The sequence below is a fragment of the Macrobrachium nipponense genome, chromosome 41 (assembly GCF_015104395.2).
Source record: "Macrobrachium nipponense isolate FS-2020 chromosome 41, ASM1510439v2, whole genome shotgun sequence".
Lineage (NCBI taxonomy): Eukaryota > Metazoa > Arthropoda > Malacostraca > Decapoda > Palaemonidae > Macrobrachium > Macrobrachium nipponense.
The window spans coordinates 45,118,427-45,136,279 of NC_061102.1; the positions used below are offsets into that span (position 1 = coordinate 45,118,427).

General features: G+C 38.1%; 2 protein-coding genes across 2 annotated transcripts in view; one reads left to right on the plus strand and one right to left on the minus strand.

The window, feature by feature from the left end:
• The window catches only part of LOC135212840 (dynein axonemal heavy chain 5-like), a 47,385-nt gene extending 30,108 nt beyond the window's left edge, over positions 1-17,277 (plus strand). Inside the window, 4 exon segments of the mRNA XM_064246608.1 lie at positions 186-338; positions 16,690-16,750; positions 16,753-16,874; positions 17,245-17,277. Coding sequence (XP_064102678.1) covers positions 186-338; positions 16,690-16,750; positions 16,753-16,874; positions 17,245-17,277 — 369 coding nt within the window.
• Positions 17,278-17,320: 43 nt separating this feature from the next.
• LOC135212841 (dynein axonemal heavy chain 5-like) overlaps positions 17,321-17,853 on the minus strand; it is a 281,888-nt gene continuing 281,355 nt past the window's right edge. The window contains 1 exon segment of the mRNA XM_064246609.1: positions 17,321-17,335. Within this exon segment, the coding sequence (XP_064102679.1) occupies positions 17,321-17,335 (15 nt within the window).

Genomic DNA, 17,853 nt, shown 5'->3' on the forward strand with positions numbered 1-17,853 from the left:
ACTGAACTGTTATGTATTTAGCCCTTGGTTGATGACAATCTTTCCTCTTAAGTAAATTACAGGATTCTGCGAGATAATAGAAAGATTGTAAAACTGGTATTTCAGGGCAGAAGATAAGATATAATAGTTACAGATGGGCTAGAGTTCATTACATCTGACTTACCAATGCCACATTGCTTTTACAGGTATCCTGGGAATCTTCAACTCTCGGCTTTTGGTTTACAGAGCTTCTTGAGAGAGATGTCCAGTTCCGAAAATGGTACATGCTAGGAAGACCGAGGTGTTTTTGGATTACTGGGTTTTTCAACCCTCAAGGTTTCCTCACAGCTATGAGACAGGTGGGCATATTATGAGAAACTTTTCATACAGGTTAACATTTGTAATGAGCAGCTGAAGAACAATGACCGGACATACTAGTAAATGATCGTTCCCAAGCACCCTTGAACCCACATATGTAGTAAGAGAGCAAGCAAAGGGCTCCTCGTTCACATGAACCAGTGCAAATCTTTCATTAAGGAGCCGGATACTAAACCAAAGAGTAATGTGGTGGAAAATATTAAAGCAACAGGGGAAATCAGAATGAGATTGAATTGAAGGGGCAATTCTCCACACTGGGTGATAGCAAACTTAAATAACAGAAGGAAATTAAGTTTATTGGGAAGTTTACTCGATCTTGAAAGGTGAGTTCCCTTGGGAGTGTCAACTCTCTTGGCAATATATATATATATATATATATATATATATATATATATATATATATATATATATATATATATATATATATATAAATGTGTGTGTGCGTGTGTTAAAGGCACTGGAAATGTTAGTAATTGAAATAAGGTTCAACGGACTTTATCGCCAACAGATTGGAATGTGTAGCAACACAGTCGCAAGTGCTTTGGGAAACTTTAAGACATTAGCAAATTTCTCAGGTCATTAGGCAGAAAAGCAAAAAACTGTTGGACTTCAAAGATGTGAGTGCAGTTGTGCATTTGACCCAGTTGCTGTCAGGCGATTATGACATTAAAAAATGCAATGAATTTTAAAAAAACACTTACAATTACTGATATTTACAATGTATTACAATTACTGGCCTACCTTGTGGAATAATGAAAAACAATTTCTCACATCACTGAGACACAATGCAACCTTGCAGTCTTCGCACACCCAACGGGATCTGCGAATGTGGCCCTTCCCTGAACAAAACTTACATGTTTGCCTTTCGTCCACATGCTTTGGCATATGCAGAGAGGTGGCATCCTGGCGGGACTCTAGGGAACGCACAATTGCACATTGGCCCCGCTTAGGTTTTAGGCAGGACACTATCTTGTTCCAAGGGAAGCCCTGGTTACCTTGCTGATGGGGGTCTTGAAGCTGACCAGCCAAAAACAGATTTTAAGGCGGAACTCCTTGAGGGGCATAGGCTTGCACTGCAATGCCAAACAGTCTCTCTTGTAAAGGATCCAGGCATTGCAGATAATCAAGTCCAGTATGTAAGCAAATAGCCTCATGTAGTACTGCTTTGCTTTGAACGGGTCTTGTAGAGGTGGACCAACATGTCGCTCTTGTCAATGCCACCCATGCAACTGTTGTACTTGTTGATAATATTTGGACATTGCACAGGAACCTTCTTCTTCGTTTCCTTGGCATACCTCTCCACTTCACAAACAGGCTCCACACCAACATCAGTGGATAAGATTGTGGCAATGCTGCTTGTCCCTCCACCTGGCGACATGGATGCCATCAGAAGAGATGTAGTCAAGCAACTATACTGTGACCTCAAGTACTCAACCTACGTTATACTTGTGAAGTAGTTGTCGGCATACACAGTGGAGTTCTCTGGGTCTTGACCAAGGCAATAATAAACTTGTTAGTGACTGGCAACTTCTCCCCCTCTTCAGACAATGATGTGTGGTGGCTCTGAAATGTAGTGGCCCCCTGGTACATGAGAATGTCATGGATAAATCCATCCACACTGGAACGGCAGAAGAGTTTGAAGCCCCACTTGTTCGGTTTCTTGGCTACATATTGACAAAGGTTACCCACCGTGGTGCCCTTGTATGCAACCATAACCTCATCTATGGATTGCATAGGAGTCTCTGCAACATTAAAGAACTCCCTGGTAACCTTAGTGAAGAGGGAACACACCTTCAAGAACCAGTCCTGTGATCCTGCTGCTTGGTCGTTGTCACTGAAGTGGAGGTTTGACCGGATTGCCTTGAAACGGTTCCTGGACATATACTCAGCAACTTGAGGCACCCTCGTCTTGACAGCCCAGTAGTCCACTATGCTGGGCAAAGGCATAAGTCCCATGTACATGATGAAACCCATGAAAACCATGAACTCGAATTCAGAGAGGTGGAAATTACTGACCACATCCCTCTGCTTCGAGTACAGGTTACTTAGTCTACTGTCTGGGATCACAAAATCAGCAAATACTTGGTTAGCAATGGTGCAGAAGTTTTGTCTTTCTCTCCCCCCAGTTTTCTTTTACTACATCAATGACCCAGACTTTAGTCAGCAGTTAACCTTGACTGTGAAGCGGAAAGAGTGGTTTTTCTTCCCGTAGAGTCAAGAAACATTTACTTTGAATATATCTATGTGTTGGGGATTGGTATATTTCTTGTTGTTGGTGGTGGTTTTGCAAGGGAAACTTGGGAAATATTATTGATGTTATTGAGATTGGGTCGAATCCTGAATACTTAGGGTTTCTGTAAGAGAGACAAAATGGCAGAAGCAGATAATAGTGATCACACTCTGTTGCATAAAGTCACTAAGGTTGCAGTGGGGGTCACCCTTTTTGGAGTATTGTTGATGGCATTCTTTTTCAGCCAGTGCATATTTTTATTGAAGGAGTTAAAGATTTTTAAGATGCCAAGGAATTAAAATTGATGCAGAGCTGTTCACAGAAGCAAAAGCCTTGTTGGATTTCGATAGAGGGGACTTGGTACATCACTGCTGTTGTTTTCAGTACACAAAATACCGGTCATGGACTGAACTTCCAGCATTTCTAAGGACACCCTATAGAACGAACGAAAGGGGGTATGGTGAGAAACCTGAGAGGCTTCTACAAAATTAGAAAAGATCAGAAAACCATGGGTGAGCATAGCTCTCAGATTTATGACACAGAGGGAGAATGGATACAGATATTGAAAAGTTCCCTATGGGCAAATGGTAATAAAATCTCCTTTGATAACTTGTACAGATTGTTGTATTTTTGTCAGCTTCCACATAATGCCCCAGACACCATTGTAGATGGCTTTGATGAAAAGATTGAACCTATATGTGGACAACACATTTTTTAATGGGGCTGATCCAAGGAATTCAATACAAAGGGATTTAAGTTTTCCTTCTCCCCGATTGTGTGCAAAATTGGAATATAAGAGGGATCTATGGATCCAGGGCAACAGCTGCATTGTTTCAGTTGTAATAAGCAAGGGCACACAAAAAAACTATGTAGAGTCAAATATTGTGGCTTATGCAAAAGTGTAGATCACTTTTTGTGGTCTTGTCCGAACCAGAAATGGAGGCATGCAAACCTACAGCTCAGAACTCTGGGAGTTCTAATACAAGAACTTCCCAAGCAGGTCACTCAAAGATACAGAGACTGGCCAAATTTTTGGAAATACGATCAACAAAAAGGATACAGATGATTTGCATATGGTACTGTGGGGGATGTTATGGAGGAATGAAATGGTAGTTACATTTGACAACGTCTTCGAGGGTTGCATGAGAGAGAGAGAGAGAGAGAGAGGAGAGAGAGCAAAGCAAGTGAGTAAGTGAGAGCATCGTTGGGTTGTTTGTAGTTGTCAGGAATAATTGAGAGTTTAAATGTTTTCCTGTGTTGATGTGTCGTGTTCGTGTTTGGTGTTGCTGTATGGTTGTGTGAAAGTGCGTATGTGTTTTTCTGAAGAGTGTGAGTGAACGAGCTATCAAGAGAGAGAGAGAGAGAGTGTAAGTGGTGGATGGATAGTTAACGAGTGGTTTACTTGTTGCGTGATCATCTAGTCTGCTGGAGCAGTTGCCGGGTCAGTCAGTCAGTCAGTCTATGATCAGAGTCTGTGATGGAGAGTTTGTTGATGGACAGTTGGTTTTCCCAGATAGTGGTCTTAGCATTGTGCTTGTGAATTCCTGTGGTGTTTTATGTGAGTTATTGTAGTTGTGAGTTGTTGAGCATTATTGTGGAGGAGTTGTTGTGGTTTTTTTTATGTTGTTTGTAAGTAATTGTGTATGGACTTGTAGTGCTGTTGTTTTGATGTTGTGGTATTTGTCTGCGCAGTGATTCGTTGAGCTGTTGAGTTGCTGTGCTGTTGTGGACTTGTTGAGTTGTTTTGTGCTGTGATTTCCGGCAGTTGTGTCTCAGCGGCTGTACCCAGCGGGCAGCTCAGATTCTCACCTTGAAGACAGTCATGTCAGGTGAGTACATGAATCTGAGAGTTTTGTTTGTCCTGTCAGTAAATAGTATTGTAAAGGGGAAAGCGTGGTTGAGGGAACATTGATAGTCAGTACGACTAAAGTAACTGTGGACGGAGAGAGAGAGAGAGAGAGAGAGAGAGAGAGAGAGAGAGAGAGAGAGAGAGAGAGATAGAGAGAGTAGAGAGAGAGACTAGTGAGAGTGTCATTGGGTTGTTTATAGTCTTCGGGAGTAATTGAGAGTTTTTTTTTCACGTGTTGATGAGTTGTCTTCGTGTATGGTGCTGCTGTATGGTAGTGTGTAAGTGTGTATGTGTCTTTTTTTGAAGAGTGTGAGTGAGAGAGCTATCAAGAGAGAGAAAGAGCTTAAGTGGTGGATGCATATTTAACGATTGGTTAGCTTGTTGCAGGATTTTCTAGGTTGTCTGCTGGCGCGGTTGCCGGGTCAGTCAGTTAGTCAGTCTATGATCAGAGTCTGCGATGGACTGTCAGTTTTCCCTGATAGTGGTCTTGGCATTGGATGGTCAGTTGTATTGTGTGTTTTCAGATTTGCTGGTGATATGAAGTTTATTGTGCTTGTGTGTTGGAAGGTGGTTGAGCTTGTGAATTCGTGTGGTGTTGTATGTTGTATTTGTGAGTTGTTGAGTGTTGTTGTTCGTGATTGTTGTGTTTTCTTGTTGTTGTTTGTAAGTAGTTGTGTATGGAATTGTAGTGTTGTTGTTTTGATGTTGCTGGTATTCGTCTGTGCAGAGATTTGTTGTGTTGTTGAGTTGTTGTGTGGCTGTAGTACTTGTTGGATTGTTTTGTGCTGTGATTTCCGGCAGTTGTGCATTTTGGTGGCTGTACCCATCGGACAGCACAGATTTTCGCCTTGAAGATGATCATCTGGTGAGTACATGAATGTGAGTTTTGGTTTTGTTTGTGTCTGTCTGTAAACCAATTGTCCTGTCGGTGAAGTGTGGCTTGGGAACATTGATGGTACGACTAAAGTAACTGTATGGAGATTTGCTGCTTTCTTTGCTTGATTGTGATTCCGCCATACTGTGAAGATCCCAATTTTTATTGATACGAGAGCATCAGTTAATTTAATGGACCATAATCTATAACTGTCCATGTTCTCCCAATACCCTTTGAAACCCTCAACAGAGATGGTGTGTGATGCAAGCTCTTTGGTTTTGTAAGAGTGTGGTTCACTCTGGGTGATCGGGTGTTAATAGAACCATTTTTTGTTATAAAAGGGGATGCGCTGGGCAACAGATTTTTGTTGGGCCATCATGCATGTAGGAGACACAGGATATCAGTCCATACCAATATTGGTAAAACTGCTGGGATACCAGGTGTCTCTAATCCATATGAGGGTGTACGTAGAAATGAGGTAAATAATGATACTGAAGTTAATATGGGGATATTGGTGATATCGGTAATACTGGCAGAATATTCGCGGCGATATGGTAATTTTAATGGTGATAGTGGTTGATTTATAATGGTGATCAGGGATAATAATGCTGAGATAATGATGGTATGGTTAATAGCGGTGATATTGATTACAGTGGTGATACTGATACTAACATTCGGGTTATAGTTGATGGTATGGGCGGTACATATATATAGGTGAATAACCAGTCACAAGAGGGTGCTGTGTATGATGGTCGTATTGAAAAGAGTTTTAGAGGATGTTATTCTAAATCCAGGTACAATGATTATGGTGAAAGTCAGGTTAAGGGAAGTGAAAATTCCCAAAGAGGTGTGTATAACTGAAGGTAGCAATAAACTAAAAGGTGTTATTAGCACAGTGTTGGTAAGCAAGGTATCGAACACAGATGTTACAAGGGTGGAATTGTTAAATTGTAATGATACAGTTAGGAAGTATCAGAAGAATACTTATGTGGTAGACTGCCAGGACTGGATGGGGATAGTGGTTCAGTGGCTATTGTAGAGGGGGAAACTGAGTTTTCAGAGGCAGAAATGTGAATAAGGAGGAAGATCTTTAAAGATAAGTTAACTGAATTTGGAGATATTGTGGCTTTAAAAGGGGATTAGTTAGGGATGACTAAGGTGTTAGAACATAAGGTGAATTTAGAAGAGGGGACCAAACCCATTTTTATTCCCTTGTACTGTATACTCCACAAAATCAAGGAACAGGAAGGACCATTCAGTTCGAGTTTGTGTAGATTTCCGAAAACTGAATAAGAAAACAATTCCTGACCATTTCCCGGTCGCTTGCATAACAGACTTATTTTGCGGAAATTGAGGGACTTAGGATATATTCTTCAATAGAGGTTTTTGCAGGTCCCTCTTAGTGAAGTTAGTTGGGAATCTACCGCATTCTCATTGCCTAAGGGGCATTTCGAGTTTGCGCAGATGCCTTTTGGTTTATCAGGTAGCCATATGACTTACGAGGTTGGTGAACACAGTATTGCATGGGCTATTGGGCAGGAATGTCATTGTGTACATGGATGTTATATTGATTTCAACAGATTCGATCAGGCATCACATGGCAGTGCTCAAGGAAGTTCTTAGGAGACTAAGATTAGTGAGCTAGAAAATTAAGTTAGTCATGTGTGACTTCTTGAAGAAGTAGATTACTTATGTAGGTCATGTCATATCTAAAGTGGGAGTTACAGTAAATGACGATAAAGTCAAAGCAATTGTAAATTTTCCTGCCCCTAAGACAAAAACAAGTTAGGGGGATGGTGGTGTTCTTTAGACTGTTTGTGACAGGTTTTTCTATTTTGGCAGTTGCTTTAACAGATGTGCTGGGAGAGGATATTCAATTTTCTTGTGGACAGCCGCGACAAGTAGCTTTTCAGAAAAATATGGATTCATTGAAGAATACCCCAGTCCGAAATTTCTGGATTTCAGTGAACCTTTCACACTAGTGACTGATGCTAGTCAGGAGGGTATAGATGCATGCCTTATACAGAAATTTGAAGGGAAATTCCATCCACTACGTTATTATTGCAGGAAATTTAAGACAGAGGGAAACAACAGAAGGTAGATAAGGAAGCCCTTGCAACATTATCAAGATTAGCTCATTTCAAAATGTTGTTAATGGGAATAAAGTAGAAGTTTTACTGATAACAAACCATTATTAGATCTTTTTAATAAGCCAGGTCTATTGCCCAGAAAGAGCTAGTTAGTTCCTAACAATTCGAGGTTTGATGCAAAGCTCAAATACATAGTGAGCAGACACAATGTGGAAGTAGATTCGCTTAGTAGAACTTTTTATGAGACGGAAGGATTTCAAGTCGGGTGGTTACTGGTTGATTCAATACAGTGGAATATCAGTCTCAGTGAAAAGACAAGATGAGGATGAAATTTTGGCGGACGCAAAATCGTTTCTTAGAAGTGAATTGGTCAGGAAAGGTTATAAGTTGCCTTTTCAGATTTGGAATTACAGGGTAATCTATTGGTTACGAAAATTTAAGATAAATTAAGGAAGAATGAATATAAAGGGGATAGACACATATTATGACTCTGAAAGTCCTAATTCCAGTGGTCTTAGATATAGTACATTGCAAGTTTGGTAGTCCACATTTGGGGGTGGAAAAGACGTATAATGAGAAATGTAATAAATATATTTGCAAGAATATGTGGGCGGATGTGGAAAATTTTATGAAAAACCTACAGTGTGCAATGCTTGCAAACCTGCAAGGGTAACTTCTTGCAAATTAGGGTTATATCTAATGCCAATTAAAACCTTTCAGAGGGTGCACATGGATATCTTGGGGAATTTCTGTGAATCAGGGTATGGCTACAGGTACCTATTGTGGTAATAGATGAACTGACGAGGGTAGTGGAAATTTTCCCATTAAAGCATAAAACAGCAGAAGAAGTGGTTTTGTTGACTGATAATGGTAGGGAATTTGTGAATAAGACCTTTGAGTGTCTGGCAGAATTTATAGGGATACAGAAAGTAACAATTCTTCCATACAGACCAGAAGCTAAGGGGTTACGTGAACGAGTAAGCAGAAAAGTGCCCAAGGCATTCCGTAAAACTATTGGCGGCAACGATAGGAACTGGGATAGATATATAAATACAGTTAGGCATAACATTGATACTATGGTCAGTGACTCTATTAAAATTGTCTCCATTTTCAAGCATTATTTGGTTTGCCAAGCACGAGGCACATTTGGTTTGTTGCCTATACCTTCTCGTGGGGCGGACACAGTTAAGTCTCTATTGCAAAAGAGAGACATGATTGTCTCAGCCACAACCTCGAGCTGAAGAGACGAGAAATGGTGGAGAGAAGGAATGTTAAAGAGGATGTTACAGTTGCTGTTGGGAACAATGGTTAATGTGAGAAATTAATTAAATTATACTAAGTTAGGTCCAAAATTTGAGGGTCCTTTTAGTATTATTGAAGAAAAGAGAAGAAACAGGTTTTCAGTCTTGGATGAAATACAGGTCTGTCTAGATTAACACATATCGAAGATCAATAAGACAGGAATGTGGTAAGATTCAAATTGCGCAGTTATGCTTTTTGTTTGTTTCTTCTCTATGTTTCACGAATGGACGATGAAATGCGGAATACAGACCCCTGTAGAGTTTTATGTTTGTGTAGTCTTATTTACACTATTATTTCTATTTTTTTCTATTTTACTATTTTTTTATTATGCGCAACTGCGGCGATGTGGCGTAAATATCTAGGGTAATTGTTGTGATGATGGAATAATTTGGGTGAAATAATGTGGGAAAATACCGTGGAATGAGAGATATTTGGAGAGTTTTTTGGCGATAATAATTGGCGATATCCTTTGGTGTTGGTGATTTTTGGTGATAATGTTTGGTGGTGTTCATTTTTTATGTTGATTTTGGGTGGTGTTCATTTTTGGTGAAGCTGATTTTTTGTGGTGTTTAATTTTTGGTGATGTTGGATTTTTAGTAGTGATGAATTTTGGTGATGTTCATTTTTGGTGGTGTTGTCTTTGGTTGTATTCCAGGGTTTTATGAGGCGATGGTTGTGGTTTTATGGTTTCTTGTGATTTGTAGTTTTATGAGGTTGCATTCACCGGTGTTATTTTGGTGGTTTATGATTGGTATTTTGTGATATGTGGGTTTCTGAAGTTATATACTGAGGTGTGGTTTTCTTTGGTGTTATATTTTGGTGGTTTAGTGTATCTAACCTGAGGCACGGTGTTTTATATTGGTGGTTATATAATGGATGATATATTTTGCTAATAGTTCTGTTAAATGTTAGCGAGGATTTTCAGAATTAATGAGGTTCTGTGGTTTTGGTGAGGATTTATTTTGAGGTTAATGGTGACTTCTGGGTTTATGAGGTTAGCTAGACAGGGAATGTGGCTGTTTGCGGTTTTTTTGTAATAAGCAGGTCGTTTGGTGCTAACGATGTTGAGTCAGGCCTGTACAGAGGTTGGGAGGGGCGGTTTAAATTTAAACGCTCCGTAAAAAAATCTGGAAGTCCATGTTTCTCTGTGACTATCCTCTTCATTGAACTGCAAGTCAAGAGTAATAAATAACAATCTCTTGTTTTTTTTATAGTCCTTTTTATAGTTTTTTTTTTATTAAACATCAACATCATTATTTAATAGTAGGAGAGGGATAATAGGAATATGATATAGGGCACCATATTTATATATGATTTTAGTAGGGAAACAATCATTTTAAAGCTGTGGTACGATAATGTGGTCAGAGAAATTTGACAACTCTACAGGCTTTTGAAATTTGCATTGTCACTTTGTCACTCACATGTGTAGTAGTACCGTCAGGTCGTTCTCACTGTTCAGAATGTGTTACATTTTTTACACACACACACACGGTCGGATCTTGATGGGTAAGAGATATCAGGAAATTCGTAAAAGGATGCTAACTGCATTCTCCAGTACCCAAAATAAAGAAAATTTTTCAAAACGATTAAACGGGATGAAGTTTGGCTGTGCTGATTGTACCAGCTAGGCTGGCGACGGTGGTAACATTTCAAGCTTGGGTCGATGTCAGAGCTCCCACTTATGGGGATTCAATCCAAAGCCAAAGAGTAGCTCCTATAGGAGTAAAACTGTTAAAAAAAAATTCCTAAGGACTTTCTTTCAAAGTAACTTGAATTTTATTTCTAAAAGTTATCCACAGTGACTCACAGGCTAGTCTCATTAATATAGGCCTAGTGCATGCATGTTTCACCGATTATAACATAGAAAATAATGTTTAAGAGAGAAAGACCATAAACTAGATTTAAAAGAATTCGCCTATATCAGGGTAAATTCACTATAGAACTCGCAAATTTAAATCTATTGACCTTTATTCTTAGACCTAAGTATCGATATCAAATCACTTATAATAGTGATTGCAGTTTCTCCTTTTCATTTCCAATTTTTTTTTTTAATCAGATACATATTCTGAATGTTTATTAATGATTGTCTTTTTGTTAAGTATATAACATAACAACAAATAAAGTAATATGCATGTTATTGTTAACATATCAAATTAATCATTCAATAAAACTGAACAAATATTTTTGAATTTCAGTGCAAACTTTCAACATTATAAGTAAAATTCTGTTAACTAAAGTCGTACTTTGAATAACATCTCATCGGGCAAAAGGGCATAGACCGCAAACCCAATTTTTCTTCTTAATATAACTAAAATAACATTTTCACGTATTTCATCTTGTATATACCTATATATGCAATGACATTTATGGGAAAAAGGTCCTGTTTTTGGGGCAAAAGACCCCCACCCCTCCCAAAAAATAACTCTGGGTACGGGCTTGAGAGTGGTTTCTTGGATGAGACTAGTGCCGATGTTTTCCTTGAGAGTTGGATCCTCACAGGGTTTTTCTTCACTCTGACATTCTCGAGGCTGACATTTCGTTGTGAGGAGGAATTTAAGGAGTAATTCGTGGATTCCTGCTGATTTGTTTGTGGTGGTAATTTGTGTGTGATGCAAACCACGTTTGGTAAAATGGTGAATTATTATTTTTATTTATTAGGGGAAATCTGTAACAGGGATAAAGTGGTATCAGTGGATGAAGTGTTATTTTTAGAGATGTTGTAGACTTTATTCTTGGATGCATAACATATAAATAAAGGTCAAACTTTATATCTGCTGGAGATTAGTTGTATAAACATTACGGGGTTTAGTGGTGTACATATCAGATAAGGGGTTATTTGTTGAGTTGCCAGTTAGTGATAAAAGGTTTTCCATTATTTTAAAGCGGTCGATGGATAGAGACCATATAATTTTCTATGAGGTTGGTTGTGTGGTAGTTTATGACAGATACGTGTGTGAAAGTAGGATTTTCTTTCTGAAATACATAGACTTTCATAGACTTGTCAGGGTGTCAGTTAGAATTTGATCATGATGAAATACGGACACACAATGACTTCAGAGAATTCCTAGACTCATATCGAGTACTGGCAACGAAAACAAATTAGGATCTACTGTGCCAGATGTGGTCTTCACCATGGGCGCCGAGGTCACGGATTACTATATAAGCACAGAAAATCTTTGCTGGCTGTGTGGAGTCGGCTCAGGATGATTTCTGGGGCTAACCAGGGATCTACGATAATTCTACGGGCGGGTGCGGGAAACCACTTGCATGGGAGTCACGGAATATTCAAGTTCAGCCATATAGGAGGTAGTTACGATTCCTCCATTGAAAGATGACGAATCTACAATTCATCGACAAGGATGTTTATGATACACCTACTACATGGGAGACACGAAGTAGTAAAAGTCCAGCCTACACTAGAAACAGTTATGTTGTTTGTGTGTATGGTGTTTTTACGTTGCATGGAACCAGTGGTTATTCAGCAACGGGACCAACGGCTTTACGTGACTTCCGAACCACGTACAGTTATGGACCCTAACCTAGAGGAGGATGGAGAGGATGCTTTTATTCTTCAGAGAACGTTACACAGTTCCAGGACAGTGAAGAAGATACGAAAGATCGACGGTTTGGTGAAGTTCAGGAGGTTTTAAACAAAGTACCAGGGCAGGATAAGCTGTTAATATTGGGAGATATAAATGCTAAAGTAAGTAAAGAAATGGCAGCTTTTACGGGAACTATAGGCACACATAGTTTACATGAAAATGGTAATGACAATGGGATTAGTCTAGCAACACTTGCCACAGAATACAGTTTAGTTAGTAGGAGGCACTCTGTTCCACAAAAAAAAAAAAAAAACATAAGGGCACTTGGCTTTCACCTGATGGAAATACAACCAATCAGATTGATCACATTTTAGTGAAAAGGAAATTTAGATCTGCGCTGAAGGATGTGAGAGCATACCGGTACGAGAGCGGATTTTGATTCAGATCATTACATGGTGGCAGCAAAAATACGTATAAAATTAACAACGAAGAGAATGAATGGAGGGCAAACATCTAAGATAGATACTGAGAAACTGAAGGAAAAAGAAACAGATTGCAAATATCAGGTTGAAGCAGAGAACAGATTTGCAGTATTAGAGCTGGATGATGATGTAAATTGGAACCAAGTAAAGCCCATAGTTGGAAGCAGCAGAGAGAGAGAACTGTTGGCAGGACGAGGCGACGGAGGGGAGGACGATGGTTTGATGAGGAATGCAGAGAGGCAGCCCAAAGAAGATGAGAAACAAGATTAAAATGGATAAAGAATAGGGGAAATGCAGAGAGGAGATGGATATAACAAAGGCAAGGAATGAGGCATGCTGGCCTTGACGAAATTACTATGAGATTCAGGGCTTCTGTAACACGGTTTTTTGCCAATAACTTTTTATCTATGCATTTCATATATAACGCTTATTCAGAATACACATTATATCTACACATAAATTTTGACTGTATTCTGCATTACGTTAAGTTGAATAAATTTGGTACTTATAATGTAAAAGTGACTTTTTTGAAGACGGGCAAACTTACTCAGAGATAAGGTTTCGAACGCACTCGTTACGTAACTTATGACAGCATTTCTTCCCTCTTTCTCGATGGATGATTGGCTATACGTAACGAAGGCTATACCTCTGGCAACAATGACAAAAATTTAAATACAAGCAAAGCAGTACACCTTTATGAACTCTGAATCCTCTCCACTGTAAATGTCATAATGAACAAACCAACAAAATATGTTAATAAATACAAAAACACTTCGATTACTAGTCTAACTCCCAAAATAAATGTCTTAAGAAATTATAATCTACTTTGTAGGTCACAATCAAATTGACAAGATATAGGGAATAGTTGGTAATTATCAAAGACATAGTAGACAAGCTAGATTTGATAACTGCTGTATTCAGTGTCAAACAATTATTAATAATCGGCTATCTACCTATTTACTAAAAAAAAAAAAAAAAATTGACGGTACCGTATATTGGCTTTAACCTTCACCAATAATTATCGTCACAATGATGACTTCATGAGGCTCCACCCACTTTGGCCTCGTTATAATTCAGGAAACAATGAAGGCTATCATGGACATTTGTTGTATTTAGAAAATCTAACTTCTGGCTATAAAACTCATTTCTCGAGTAGTTGTAAGAAGTGCTAAATGATCCTCAGGGAACCCAGCAGTTGGCCTAAACGTTTAATTCATGTATATTGCTGCTATTACTATTTTGCGGCACTACTGCTACAGTAGTATTACTACGCTAGCACAGATACCCCACCCACATCTATGTATCGTTCCGCCATTCATAAGTCTTTATATCCAACATGGTCGTACAGACTAAGGAAGAAGAAAAAAAAAATTATATCGGATGATTTTAGCACATATAAGCTTGTATTACTATGGATAAAAATCTTATTTTAACAAAAATAGTTATATAAAGACTGTTTACATACAATCTCTCTTTCTCTCTCTCTCTCTCGGTGGCATAGTGAAAATAGTTAATGGAAATGTTCAAAATCCTGAATGACATTACAAGTATTATAATCACGTTACGCTAAATACAAATCAGACCATAAACATTGGATTTAAACTAGAAACTGATAATTGCCTATTCAGGCTATAGTAAGTATGGCCACGGGCTTTCTCTTGACTGTACAAAGTTGCAAGTCGTAAGACAAATGCAGTTTTGCAACCACGGGGACAATTCCAAATCCTGTTAGCCATTCTTGACTACTATGGGTTTCAGAGCCGATGGAATAAGTTGAATGGGTTTCTGTCGGGTGGATGGGCGGGGCAACAATTCGTAAAACGATGTTTACTTTGCTTACGTAATGAATGTTTTCGACTCTTGGCTCGCAATCATTGGCCATGGCGTCGGCTAGATCATTTTTACTCTATAAAAACTTAAAACTATCAGGTTTAGGTTATTGATAATGCTGGCAAAATTTGTGTGTAGTTGTAAAATATACATATGTCAACTTTCAGCTACATCCGATGCTTTGATAAGGAGCAAAATCCAAAAAACTGTGTTACAGAGGCCCTGAATTTCATAGTAGTGCAAAACTACTGAAGCATAGAGGAAGACAACTACAAGAAGCAATGACAACAATTGTGATTGGAATTTTGAGAAGGGAAGAAATGCCTGAAGAATGGGAGGAGGGGCTTTTTGTGCCAATTCACAAGAAAGGTGATAGAACGGAATGTGGGAATTATAGAGGCATTTGTCTCTTAACTGTTGGATAGAAGATTGTGGCTAAACTATTATACAATAGACTGAAGAGACACAGTGAGACCGTAGGAGGGGATTATGGTTATTTTTTAAGATCTATTTATACCTCTAATTTAAAAAAAAAAATTAGAGTTTTGTGGCAAAACTGAAATATCTATCCCTGGAAATGAGACTAATTTGGCCATTCTATTGGTTCTATAACTATTCTTATAAGTTTCACTTTGTACCCTCCAGAATGTTGGTAATTCAATATAAACAGCCAAAAACTCGCACCAAAGATCCTTCTTACTATTGCTACTCAGTCTCCACTGAGATGATTGATCATTGACTATACAACCGCTGGATTTTCTCATTAATAACCAAGGCTGACATTACGATACAGTACGGCTGATATTTAGTTTATATATATAGTACGGAACTACGGTATGAAAATGTTATGAAAGTACGGTACGGTACAATTCATGCAAGGAAATGGGCAAAATTCCGTACCGTACTGTACCTTTAGCTTGGATGTATCGCTACTACTGCATATTTGACCGCTTCAGTGACTGCACAAATAGATCACTAAGGTACTTAGCTTTTCAATTTGTAACATACCAAGTATATATGTGTGTGTATGTCTAGAATTCCTTAATTAACATGCACATGTCTGTGCATAATTCTTGAAGTAACACGTTTTTCTATTTACTGATATCATTATCATCATTATTATTATTGTTAGTAGTAGCAGTAGTAGTTCTATTGTAATTAGACATTACTGGTAGTAGTTATTACTAATTTAATCATAAGCATTGATATGATTTCTGTTATTTTTAATATCATTATCAACAACATCACCATTATTTATTATTATTATTATTATTATTATTATTATTATCATTATTATTATTATTATTATTATTATTATTCCGACAACTGAATATATACACATGTACATACAAAGTCCATTTGCTAATTTACACCTGTTAACATTGGAATTTTCATAAAGAGGGGATTTTGCTGACGTAGAGTTTCCTTATAGTATAATTGAAGTACGGAATTATGGCATATTATTTTTTCCGTACCGTATGGTAAGGATAATAATTGAAGGAACGTTATTATAGCCATGGACGAAGTACGGGAAAAACATCCTGTACCGTACTACCAGCCTTGTTAATGACTGAACATCTAGTTGGCCCTTAAAGGTCACTCTAGATTTGATCTCCAGAGCATTATGGCATTTCTTTTAGTGCTGGTTACTTACTGGTTGATCCACCCAGACAACCAATGCAACAGTAACATACAGGAACATAACACAGATAGGAGGATAGAAAATTGTAAGGTTCTGTGAACTTTTAGGCAAGCATCCTCATGAAGAATTTTGAGACGTTCAAGACACATTCTAGAAAATCAAACTTTAATCTATAGGATTCATCATATCCCCGGTTTTTGCTGTAAACTGTTCAATGTTACTCTTTACTTTGTTTTGTCTACTAAGTGATTACATGCACTGTTGCAAAAGCTTTACAAATTTGGTAATGAGACCCATCACGAATATTTTTTAACCAATGCCCTTCTTTTCCTGGTGAGATTTCTATATTTTTTGTAGAAACATTAAAAACTCTTGAATATGGGTATATCAATTTACCAATACTCTCAGGCAGATATTTTGCTCTGCATGGAGAGTCTCCTCAGTGTGAGTTAGATATGTATCCTAAAATAAATGTCTGTTTTGGTTGGCAGGAAGTAACTCGTCAACACAAGGGCTGGTCTCTCGACTGCGTGATTCTTCAGAACCTGGTGACTCGTTTAATAGAGAAGAAATCCACGAACACCCACCAGACGGGAGTTTTATATTTATGGGCCTCTTCTTGGAAGGGGCTTCTTGGGATCGAAAGCAGTGTCGTCTTATTGAGTCAAGGGCTAAGGTATTGATATACTTATACAAATGAGTTTCTCCTTAATTGAGTTCTGAACTGTTTATAGAATTCCTTAAACATTTATTGATATTATTCCACCTGGTAAATAATTAACCAAAATTAGAGATTTATAATGGCTCTGCTATTGGCAGTGGTAAGTCAAAAAAGGCTTGTGAATATTTACCATTGAGAAAAAGAGAAGAATATGATAAGGCTCCACAAATTTATAGATTTTACTTATCTCCTGTATCAAAACTGATATGAAATAAATGTTGGGGAAATAGAATGTAAGTGAATGGAGTGGTGTGTGACAAAAGAATGTCAAATGTACTAAAACTGAGGGTTTGCTGCACTGTAATCTGACCTGGGCTGGGTTCAGAAACCTGGACATTACAGAGAAGGGGGAACATAAGAAGGAGCAATTATTAATGATGATACTAGGGGATTTTGGGATCTCACTTTGTGAGAGACTGAAAATGAAGAAATCACAAGTGACGAGGTTGTAAAGATTACTGGTATGGTAAGATAGTCGAGATTGAGATGATATGGACTTGAGTAGGGAGGAAAGAGTGAAGATAGGTAGAACCTGTCAGGAGTAGAAGGTACTATTGACCTCTTAGCTTAGGGATTGGAGCGGGAATGGAGAAGAAATGGTTAAATTAAAACAAATAATTTTGTTATCCACTTCAGCATTAGATGGTAATGGATTATTTTTGTCCTTGTAAGATTATTATTTCGTGTACGCAGAGAGTAGACCATGTTCCATTTCACGAAAAAGCTTTATATTTATATTCTTTTCTATTTGTATCTATTATTAATTGTCTGTCCTTTTAAAAAATTTGTATAGCAAAAGTAGAAAGATGTTTTCTTACAATGTGGGGAGTACAAGAAACAATGAAATTCATTGTCGGGGGGAATTACAGTAATGCCTAAATCACATATTGGCGATTCAAGGCCGCTCACAATGTAATGGCTGGGTTTAGTCTTC